The sequence below is a fragment of the Neopsephotus bourkii genome, unplaced genomic scaffold, assembly GCF_033783945.1.
Source record: "Neopsephotus bourkii isolate Nb327-2 ecotype Australia unplaced genomic scaffold, CSIRO-AGI_Nbou_v1 NB_481, whole genome shotgun sequence".
Taxonomy (NCBI): domain Eukaryota; kingdom Metazoa; phylum Chordata; class Aves; order Psittaciformes; family Psittacidae; genus Neopsephotus; species Neopsephotus bourkii.
In genome coordinates this window covers 1213586-1225763 of record NW_026900982.1, presented here as the reverse complement: position 1 = coordinate 1225763, position 12178 = coordinate 1213586, and the positions used below count along the sequence as shown (strand labels likewise).

Sequence of the window (12178 nt, the reverse complement as noted above, 5' to 3'; positions counted from 1 at the left end):
CCCTGGCAGATATTCACATCCTTTCCATGGCCACTGGGCTGTGGGGGATGCTGGTCCCCAGAGCTAACGGCTGCGATCACATCTGGGGGGAGCTGCTGCAGAAAATACAGACACCTGTCTCCTTTACTGGGAAATGAGAGGATTCAGTGTGGCAGGTGGTGCATTCAAATGCAAACCCGACCAGAATACCTAAATCAAGGAAAACATCCATTTTGAACATGTTTAACTGTATACCCTTCTATGAGAAAAGATGACATCTGTCTGCTGTTATACGTATTTACATTTTTAAAATGTATATTTATGTAATTTAAGTAAAAAAAAATGCCTATAACGTGACAGGAACACAAGCCATTCTTCTGCAGTGACAGAATGAGCATGAAAGTCAAAACCAAGCCATCATACTCCAGAAAAATAAATTCATACCAAATGCTTCTGCAGCTCTGAGGAAAGCAGCAATTTTCAGACACTGCTAACAGATAAAAATGACAGATTCTAAGACCTCACAACTGTGTGCAAGCACCTAATGAGTGACAATGATTAAGATGCGCTTTTCAGAGTCTCACATCACCTTGCTCAGCCTTATTCCAGTCGTGGGGGCATCAATGCAAGTGTGGATGGAGGTGGGTTGAGCTGGAGGCCCCTGCTGCAGAACATGCTGCTCACTCCCATGTGGGTGGTGTGCTGCTGGTGTTTGCACACAAGGTACCAGGAAGCACACTTGGCTACAGTGGAGAAGGCTGAGCTCTTCTTCAGCCTGTTGGATGTTGGACTCTGCTCAGTGGGAGGCACGCATGCCAGTAGAAAGGGTGCCCATGAAGCATGGGGACTGAAATCACTTCCAGTACAAAGTTCAGAGTCAAAACATTACAAAGTGGACAATGTATAAATTTATAGACACACCTCACAGACCCACTTATTTGTGTGTGTGTACATACAGACACACATTAGCGGAACAAGAAAACTGCTGAGCTCCCAACACAAAAGGCAAGATTCTCACTGCTATTCCCAATTATAACCCATACCAATAGGGGAGAAAGGTACTTGCATACCTTGAAGTCTTAGTTCTCCTTTCTTTACCTAACTCTCACTTCAGATGGGAGAGAATTCTCTCAATTACTCAGTTTATCTTTTTCCTACCCAATAAACCCAAAACTGTAACAGGCTGACCAGGCTGGACGAGGCCTTGGGTGATACGGTTTAGTGTGAGGTGTCCCTGCCCATGGCAGGGGGTTGGAACTTGATGATCTTCAGATCCTTTCCAACCCTAACTGTTCTATAATTCTATGATTCTATCTCCTGTTCCTGGTAATCCAAGGGAATTGTCTGTCTGTAATAACGAAAACAGCCTTGGGGAGAAGGACTTGGGGGTCAATGAAAAGCTCGACATGACCCAGCAATGTGTGCTTGCAGCACAGAAACCAGCCGTGTCCTGGGCTGCATCACCAGCAGCATGACCAGCAGGTCAAGGGAGGGGATTCTCCCCCTCCGCTCCACTCTCATGAGACCCCCGCCTGTACTTCTGCACCCAGCTCTCAGGCTCCAACATAAGAAGGATGTGGAGCTGTTGGAGTGAGTCCAGGGGAGGCCACGAAGATGCTCCAAGGGCTGGAGCACCTCTGCTATGGAGCCAGGCTGAGAGAGCTGGGCTTGTTCAGCCTGGAGAAGAGAAGACTCTGCAGAGACATTAGAGCAGCTTCCAGTGCCTAAAGGGACTGCCTAGTCCCATTACAATCAGCTCATGGACCACAGCACTGAGCCTCCTCCACCCCCAAAATTGACCATTAACCTCCAGCTTTTGCTTCCCTAACCTTTAACACTTTTCAATACATCAAAAGACCCTTCTTCAAATCGTAGAATAGTTAGGGTTAGGAAGGACCTTTAGACTATCTAGTTCCAACCCCCCTGCTAACTTTGTTTCTTGAATAGCCTTTGACAAATTATCCCTTCAAAGGCTTTTTGAAAATTCAAATATATGAGATCCATTGGATTCCCTTTATCCATGGTCCTCCACCAGGAACTGTTACTCTCACAGAAGTCCAGTCACTGAGTGAGGCTGGATTGATTTCCTTAAGACGAGCTGGAAACCCTAAATAACAACATCTCATATAAAATTTACTACAAAATAAGGTGGGGTTGCACTCCTGAGGGTTACCATGCAGGAAACAACTGTGAAGCTTTGGTTTGCTCTGCAACCAATGGACATGTCTGGCAGTTATGTACAATTAATCAAAATTAAACACAGCATTATTTTTCTTGCTAAGAGAATTGTTTCTCAAGATATATTTTAAATAGAGCATTCATAAAGGACAAAAGGATGTGGAGTAATGTGCGAGTTAAGACAATAACTTGATAGCCAAAGATCATGCAGTAGCCACAGCTGGATGATGCCTGGGGAAACATGATGCCGAAGATCCAGAGGTCAGCATCACCCACTTCATGTTCCCCTCATGCCACTCTCCTGGGGACAGAGCTCTAGGCCCGCTCGTAAGAGCATCATCTTTAGCCATCATCTTTAGCCACAGAACACCTCAGGTGTGCTACACCTTGGACAATGAGAGGAGTCTCAGCACCACTAACCCTCAGAGGTTTTTGCGACTGCAAGAAGAAGGAATGATTCCCACCAAAAGCAACCTCACAAAATCAGCTAATGAGGTTTTAGCCCCACTGTTAGAAGCAACAGGCAGCCTGGCCCAAGGGACTGGCAGTTTTGTAAGCAGATCAGTATTCGTCAGTCTACACAGTTTTCAGTTTTCCAGTAAAGCTGTCCTTAGAGCAGATAAAGGGATACAATTTGTGACAGGTCAATGCACTCTACAGTGTTTTGAGCTGAAACAATGAGAGAGACCCAAATAATTGCTGCCTGAGAAAGTATTTGTGGGTGAGAGAAGGGAACTGTCAATAAATAGGTTTTGAACCGTAAAACAAGATGAAACCTCTGGCAACATAAATCTGATGGTCCAGGGTCACTTCTGTAACCTGCAAACCGGTATTCTTACCGGGCCTCTTCACAAAGATGGTCCCAAATTTATGTTCATGTGCAAAGGCAAACCATATACACATTATCATTGCAAAACTTCTGGAAGTAAATATATTCAGTGTCAACCCCAAATCTCTTCCCAAATCAGTCTGGCAGAGAACAAAAAGCTCACCATGATTTCTTACAGGCTGCAGGGGATGCAGAACCACACTTCATTTCAAATACAGCAATTTGTGCCTTGCTCAAAGAGTTAAACCTTTTGTCCTCTAAACCAAGGTAAATCTATGAAGTGTCATTTCACTAGAGAGGACATCTAATTCAAATTCTAACTTAATGTGACCTGTAAATAAAATGCTTTTGCAAGGAAGAACAAGAAGTCAGGCCATTAGCAGTTTTCCACATTCAAGCCCCACTGCTACATCGCACTTGCATCCTAAAGCCAGGTTGTACTTTCTTAGCAGGCAGATCACAGCTATGTCACACTGTGTACAACCCAGGCAATGTATATGCTGGCCAGCATGTCAGCCACACCATCTCCTGTGCAGGCAGAGCACAGTATTTCTCCCTCTTGGTTGTACTGGAGTACAGTGTAAGTACTACTGAGGCCATTATACATCCTCCCATTGCCCGGCAGCTCTCCAAAGGGCTGAGCCAACACCTGACGGCAGCACCCACATCCACACTCACTGGTGGGAATGTGGAGGCAGCCTTGCCATGGTGCTGGAAATCCCGGGGTACCATGTGAGCGTGGCTACCTCAGCCAGGGATGGTGATGGATCCATGGATCCACAGCCTCAGCAGCCTGCTGTTGTTTGCAGCATTTAGCCGTGACACGGCTGGCCAGCTGAGCCACACATGATCACAAAACCCACATGCCTCCAGCTTTCCTGCTGCGATGGCAACTTCTATACATCAGAGATTACTACTCCTCACGGTATCAGCCTTGGCTCGCTGCAAGGCAGGCACATGTAAGCACAATATGGCCCCTAATGTTATTTATTGCCAGCCCTGCCAGCAGGAACATGAATGCCGTGAATCCCTACAAATGCCTTCTCATCCCATTTTCCTCCTCTGCTGAAGGCTTAAAGAAGCATCTCTACTCCTCTAACACAACCAAGTTGATTTGAAGTAATACATAGTTCCTTATGGTTCCGCATTTCTGTCCCTTGAAAAGCCCCGTAGCAGACAGACTCCCTTTCTGTGAGCCACTGGAGTGGGACACAGGTTTCCTCTTCAGCTGTCACTCATTAGCACGAACCCACCTTCACTGGTGCCACAGTGATCACCCCTAGCTGTGCAGAGGAACGGCTGCAGAGGTGACACGTGCCACATTCTGCTGCCTCCTCAGTGATGACACTGACTGCTTGCAGCAAGGAGAGCGGAGCAGCTCAGGGCAGCAGCAGCAGCAGCTGCTACAGCAGAGTGTGACGCAGCCCATCTGTCACCGCAGCAGCGGCCGACTGGGTTGAGCAACAGCATGGGAGCACCCCAGTGCTGCAGTGTTCACTCCAGGACCACGCCAGAAGTGGGATCTTGTGCCTATTTTGATTAAGAACAGTATATTTTATGCCCTGTGCAACAGGGTTGTGACACCAAAAGCACCCATCTCAGATAGTATCTTAAAATGAAGGCTTTGATGGGAGAGGTTTGCGTGGATGGGTCTAGAGCCAGGGGAAAATGATCCTGTTACAACCTGAAATAACACTGCAGTGAGGAAAAACTTGGAATGATTTCTCCTGAGAAAATTGATCCATGTTAAATATAATCTCTGCTTTACCAACCAAAAAGAGTTTTTTAATGCCTTACACTCCCACCCTCCTCATCATAGAGATTTAATTCATTAAAAAAGGGGGAGCCCTTGGAGCCTGGGGGTTCCAGCAAATTAATTCAGAAAACTGACTCCTTAAAGAGTATGATTCATGCAGAATTACTCTCTAGCAGCCAGGAAACTCCCACCTACACACAGCTCACAATCTAGAGGAGAATGCAGGGAGAGAGATAAAGCAAAAAGAAGCAGAATACACCAAAATAGCAGCATTTCCATTTTTCATATTACTGACCCAGCCCAGCTGCAGGAATGCAGGTAGAGAGGGGGAGAGGTAGTTTCAGAAACACTTATTTTTGGAAATATAAGTAAAGCAAATCCATAATTGCCTTATAGAACGTATCTACGGTGCTCTAGCAGTGGAGTCTAAAATTCCTGACTCTGACACTACACAAAAATTCTTGCATGCACTTTTCCTATCTCATAAAGCTGTAAGGAAACACTGCAGTAACTGAGCTTCTGTCAAACACACAATATAAGACTGACTGGAATTCTTACTTCATTTAAAAATAATCTCCCCTTGGTTTTAGAGTTTCACTGGTGGAAATTCCACTGCTACTTCTGATTTTGGTTATCTATTCATTAAAAGCAGCACCACCAGTAGGTCAAAGGAGGTGATCCTGTCCCTCAACTTTGCTCTTGCGAGACCCCACTTGGAGTATTGTGTGCAGTACTGGTGTCCTCAACATAAGAAGGACATGGAGCTGTTGGAGCAAGTCCAGAGGAACAAAGATGATCTGGGGACTGCAGCACCTCCTGTACGACAGGCTGAGAAAGTTGAGGAGTTCAGCATGGAGAAGGCTGCATGGGGACCTCATAGCAGCCTTCCAGTGTCTGAGGGGGCCTATAGGGAGGGAGGGACTCTTCATCAGGGACTGTTGTGACAGGACATGGGCTAATGGGTTTACATTTAAACAGGGAAAGTTCAGGTTGGATATAAGGAAGAAGTTCTTTACTGTGAGGGTGGTGAGGCACTGGAATGGGCTGCCCAGAGAAGCTGTGAATGCTCCATCCCTGGCAGTGTTCAAGGCTGGGGTGGACAGAGCCTTGAGCAGTATGTTCTAGCATAAGAAGTCCCTGCCCATGGGAGGGGGTTGGAACTAGATGATCTTAAGGTTCTTTCCAATCCAAACCATTCTAGGATTCTATAATTCTAACAATTATTTACTTACATTCATTATTAAAAATACAGCTCTTATTTTTATTCAGAATGTGTCTAGCTTCAGCTGTTGGTCTGAGCCTTTTGTTAAGCCTATCTGCTAAAACACCCTGTGATTACATTTAATTTCTCTAGGATAGATATTTTTAGTAATATCATTCCTTAACCTCTGTGTGTTACCCTTACACTAGTGGAGCCGTTCGATATAAAGCTATGCATCTTCCCATACCTATTTCCAGTTCATTAATAATTTTCATCAACCTTCTCAAACCCTTTAGTCTTTCAACACCTGGCTTGATGACAGGTATAAGGGCAGCATTTTCTGCCCAGAGGCCTGTCCCCACTCAGTAGGGAGGGTCACCTCTTCTCTTGGCACGCAGGTCCTGTGAGCATCCTTGGTTATGAAATCGCTCTGACATCACACATTCAACCAAGTGCATACCATGCCCTCCACATGTTTTTCAAGTCATTCTGCACAGCTTACTGTCCTTTTCATTGTCAGCCCACCAATATTTTTCTCATTTGCCCATCCAGCCTATCAGCAATGACTGTACACTTTGTCCTCCTGGTCATGGAAACCAATGTTAAGAGCACAGAAACAAGGCTTGAACAGTGCAGGACTCAGCTTGAGAACATCCCTACTCAGTGACCTTTTCCCACTTGTATTGAGTACAATAAGCAAAACAACTCTCCAATCTCCTATGTGCTGTATTGATTATTATTTTCCAAATTATTCAATGCTCATATTAAATGCATTATGCCAACAATATTGCTTTATTAATCAAAACTAATCTCATAAAAAAAAATACAAACTGAATCTGACTACACCACATTGCCCAAAGCCTATGCTTGATTGGCAGGAGTTACCTTTTTATTTACTGATCAACAAAATATCTACTGCTCTGTTATTTTATTCACCATTCAAGCCCTGTTGGTAAATACAACATGTCAGAGATTGCCCTGTTTGACTCCATTCCCCACACTCCCCCCTCGCTGCCTTGGAAAAAGAAATGAGATCATATGAATTCTCTTCCAGTGCTTCAAGACATATCAACAACCAGCAGTAAGTATCCAAATTAAGAAATTCTTTCAAAATGCAGTTTGGACCATGAACGTAGGCAGTGCAGTTGTACATCCTTTTGCATTATCTCTGGAAGGCAGAACTGCTCCATCACTACACTGCACAGCTGCAGCCCCCTGCCAGACCAAAACCTGGAAACCATTCCCCAGTAACTTGTAAACCATCAGTTTACATTCTTTACTACCAATTGTTGTGTTTTCTCCTTCCCTTGATGACTAAAGCTGTTTTTTCTTCCCTTCCAAGCCTTGTTTTCCCTGGAACATTCGGCCACGTACTCTTAAACTGTTCCTAGTTATTAATATTTCAGTTTATTTACTCAGCTGAAGTTGGTTCCAGCTTTGTGAGACAGTCTCTTCTAAAGCCTGTGTTAGATGCTGATGCATACCCTGTTTACATGAAACAAATGTGATCAAGTCATGACCACTGACACCTAAACAGTGACTCATTGTGGCCCTAAGTGATTCCTCTTTATGAGTTACGTTCTATTAAAAAAATTGCCCCTGACTATGTTACTTTTCACACTTAAAAAAACAGGGAGGAAAAAAATAGGGAGGAGGGAGATTGTCTGCTCTTAAAAAAGAACAACACAAAACAAAACAAAAAAAGAAATTTTTGTTTGTTTTACATGGTATCTCTTACACTGAAAACTCTAAAGGTTATCACTTATATAAAAACCCCAGTAGGTCTTTTTTGTCCTATGTTAATTATATTTTCATCATAGAATGGCTTTGTAGGAAGGGACCTTTAAAACTCATCCAGATCCAAACCCCCCTCCCACAGGCAGGGACACCTTCCACTAGACCAGGTTGCTCCAAGTCCCGTCCAACCTCATCTTGAACACTGCCAGGGATGGGGCAGCCACAGCTTCTCTGGGCAACCTGTGCCAGGGCCTCACCACCCTCACAGGGAAGAACTTCTGCCTAAGATCTCATCTAAGTCTGTCCTCTTGGCAGTTTAAAGCCATTCCTTGTGTCCTGTCACCACATGTCCTTGTAAATGTCCCTCTGAAGATATCTTGTCAGCCCCCTTAAGGACACAGTAAGGTCTCCCTGGAGGCCTCATTATATTAATGTGATTTAGTGTCTGACATAAACAATTTACTTACGTTATTTTTACATCAGACCATTATTGGTTGCTCCTGGAGTTGCCCTTGTAGTATTAGGCAGAATTTCCCAATACTTTGGTTTCTTAGGGCACTTTTTCTTTTTTAATTGAAGTTGGCAGCATCAGCAGATGTCTCCAAGTTGTCCTGCTGCTGCCAGGAATATCCAGGCAGCAGTCCCAGTGACTGCAGAGGGTGTTGCACCATACCCCTACCCACATGTCCCCAGGGCCATATGCTCCTGCAAGGCTACCCAGTGTGCCTTTGGCTCCCTTTTGCCCAGCAGAACCCCACTAGCATCTCCCTAGCAGCTCCCACCTTGCTACCTCATGGGATTGGGCACAGGAAAAAGGCAATGTTGTGTTTGTAAGTTGAAGCAGAGGCTGTTACCAACTGGAAACAAAAACCAGCTTCTCTAAAAGCACCTTTAATGAATCATGTATTAAAAATACAAAATACAAAAGTAAGACACCTAATTCTGCCTTCACCTTTCTCTGTCCAGCTGAGGACTGAAACTTCTTTGATCCATTAAGAAATTAATGTGTCCTAGCAAGAGAAAGAAGTAATTCCTCAAACTTGGGAATCTCTGTCAGAAGAAAAACTTTGGCTCGTAGTTTTGGATCAGGTTCTGCAGCCCTCCTTCATGCACGCAGGTACAGTGCCACTGCTGGAATTGTTTTCATACACTGTACTTATGCAATTACATATATTATTTTATTTTTTTAATAGAAGTAGTACATTGTAAACTGCTAATTTTCTCTTGTGAATGTTCGTGCATTTCAGCGTGGAAGCAGCACAGAAAAAATCTAAAAAGAAAAAATGTGAACAGATTCATGAGCTGATAAGATTTTAAACAAGAAATATTTTTTTTTGTGAGGCTGAACCCTTACTACAGAAAATCCAGCAGTAAAGCTGAGCGACAAGCTCCGTGACACATCCTGGCTAAGGCATGGGACTGATTCTGTGGACAATGTACAACCCTGTCCAGCAGGCTTGATAAGCCATTCATTTACAGCAGAGCCCAGACTTCAGCTCTGGATTGAACAGGAGTATAACAAGAATTTTGTTTGGTTGGTTGGTTTGGGTTTTTTTTAAGAGTGCAATTTCACAGAGAAAATCAGCACAATTCTATTGCATTAAATCAGATCATCTCCCCTCACTGCACAGAACTACACCAAGCATAAAAGTTTATAAATATTCAGTGATGCAGGAACTGCAGAAAACAATCACACAGCTAAGCAGAAATTGCTAAAGCTCAGAACTACGTGGGTAAGGAGTTCAGCATTGCGACTACTCTGCCATGTCAAGTTACAGGTCATCTATGCTTTTCACAAAAGAAAGCCAACACCAGTGTTTTATCACACTACAATAAGCTTTGCAATTCTCACCTTTGCAATACTTCGACAAGCTAGCCTCCAGCTTTCTCTTAACGATTGCCACAACTGTTAAAGGAGCGTACAGAAGAGCCAGTCAATCCAAATCAGATGGAAACAGAAAATGCCAAAGCAGCACATCATGATATTGAACTGTCAGAGGTTAGAAGACATTCAGATTTGAACAGCTCAGTTCTTCACTCGGAAACTGTGCCAGAGGAAACAGCTCAAGAATGAATCTGGTATTAATGATGTCGAAGGAAAGCCAGAAGAGCATCAATTCCACTTACTCTTAGAACTACAAATTACTCAATACTTGTGAAAATGGGAGTCCTCCATTTTACAGAAATTATATCCCTTTGTTTTACTCCTCTCTGCTTACTCTTCTCTATAGCACGTGCTTAAACTTAGATACACAAAATGGCTTCTTCTCAGGACTCTGTAGGACATTAAATCAGATCTATTATGAGGTTTAGTTTATCCCGCACATACAGTAACAGAATTTGTTTGGGTTTTGTTGTCTCAGGTTTTACTTCTGATGTGAAAACTGACAAACTGGGGAAGCAGACTCATTCAAACCAACACCAGTACAATGGTATTTCATTAAAATGATTCCATGGGTTCGACAATAGGTTCAGAATGAAAAGGTAACAACGATGCAGTTGCACAGAGAAAATCCGAAAACCTCTCAGTGAGACAAGTAAGAATGTAAAGCCATTGCTCCCAGGCAGCAGCAACAACAAGCTAAATCCTGCTACTACTAATACTAGGCAACATTAACTTGCAAATATATATGTTCAACACAGTTTTGCTTATATAATTTTAATCTACAGTAAATGAGAAACTAGTCTGATCCAATATGGTGTGCAAAAGGTAAGAATGGTACTTTGAAATGCTAGAGGATGCAAACAGAATATAGAATCAGGCCTTAGTCTAACTGCACACAAACATACTCTAGTTCTCTTTTCTTGTTAGCAATGTATTCTTATCAAAACAATATGCTTCCAATCACTTTTCAGAGAAACACCTTTAACAGTTATAGCACTGCAACTTGATAATTCCCCTCCAAGTGCTTCTCTCTGCTAGCCTATTCCAAAGTCAAATACAGCCACAAGCGCCTTGCTTTGTATCACTGATAAAGTGAAAAATAGAACAAAATAGATACTCACACTATATGTGCAAGATCAAGTGGCTTTTCTGGCTGCTCAGGAAATACAGGACGAGGTGGTTCTCTACTTGGTACGCAACCAAGTGATTTACTAATTGCATGGCTCAGCTTCTTTGCAGGTGATTTCTGGTTTTGAAAAGAATGACAAAATGAGTTGACCATTCCAGACAGCAGGGTAATACATGCAAGCAGATAACAGAAAAGTGTAAAAAAATGCATTGTCCTAGAATAATCAGAAATACCCAGCCACATTCTGCTGTACCCAAGAAATCAGTACATACACGAACAAGTTTTGTGGTTTTGTGCAGGTTTTTTTGTGCTATAACATAAAAAAATGAAAGAGGTTTAACAAAAGTATGTAAGATGAAGATGACATCTGGTGTTTTTACCAGGAATAAATCAAGGGGCAATCATATCCAATTAAGGGATTTCTTATACTTACAATGACTTCTGAACACAGGCATTGTGTTTTGAGGGGAGGGCGGGGGGGAAGAGAGGACCTGGTGCCCAGACTCAGCGGCTGCTGCTCTGCACTCATTCCTGTCTATGGGACTCACCAGAATGCTGGTGCTGTGCCCCCTCCCCTCATCCTTTGCAAAGGATTTTTGAAAGACAACTTGCAACTGTTTTTTGTTTGCTGCGGGCAAAGCCAAGGTGAACCACGGTGTTAAAATAGATCGGAACAACCTGTTTATTTTCTTTCACAAGTTCACTTGGTTGTGTCAACTAATATCCTGGGAGCAGCTATCCCGGGATCATCTAAGGAAAGGTGAAAGGCTGGGGACAAGTGTTGCCAAACAAACAAGAATCAACAGCTGCCCTGAATCAGGCACTTAAAACATTTCTTTAAGTCCGAAGTTGACTTACAAAATTAAGTCTTAAAAAGTTATTGCATCCACTGAAGTGACATCAGTAATGTGGGAGGCCAGAAAAAGCTTTTATGAGAGAAAACACTTGGCAGTCCTGCTTTTCTGATCTAACTCACTAGCATAGCATGTATGTGTAACCTAGTGGATAATTACTTTTATGTAACTTTTTTACTCCTCCTGTAAGACATTCCAAAGTAGAATTAGGACCAATTCTTAATGCACATTCAAATTAAAATTCAGACTAACACCTATTTAAATAGGAGGCAAGGCTACCCAGGACACGAGTTACACATACAGTTGCAGTTAACAGAAATTAGCAATCGCTAACATTTATGAATATTTACTAAGAATTAAACAAACAATTAGCAATTATTAAACCAGTGAGAATCTGCAGCTCTGGACCTCTTGGCTTTAGCAATACAAATCAGGCAGTAAAGGCTTTTTTGGATGGAGAAGTTGTTCCCTCTGTGAATTTACATTGTTCGTAGTAGACTGCAAAGCATTTGAAGTATAAAGTAAAATACTAATATTGATTGGAAAACAATGAAAAAAGAGAAAAATTCCTTTCAAATTAGACAAGAAAGAAGAGTGGGATGCCTGTGAGAACATACTAGGACAGCTGGT

At 42.9% G+C, this 12178-nt stretch overlaps 1 protein-coding gene across 3 annotated transcripts in view; it reads right to left on the bottom strand.

Annotated features, from left to right (window-relative positions):
* DTNB (dystrobrevin beta) overlaps nucleotides 1-12178 on the bottom strand; it is a 192731-nt gene that overhangs the window by 121974 nt on the left and 58579 nt on the right. For all 3 annotated transcript variants that reach the window (XM_061350227.1, XM_061350228.1, XM_061350226.1), the window contains one exon: nucleotides 10687-10811. In XM_061350227.1, the coding sequence (XP_061206211.1) occupies nucleotides 10687-10811 (125 nt within the window). The remainder of the gene's footprint in view (nucleotides 1-10686; nucleotides 10812-12178) is intronic.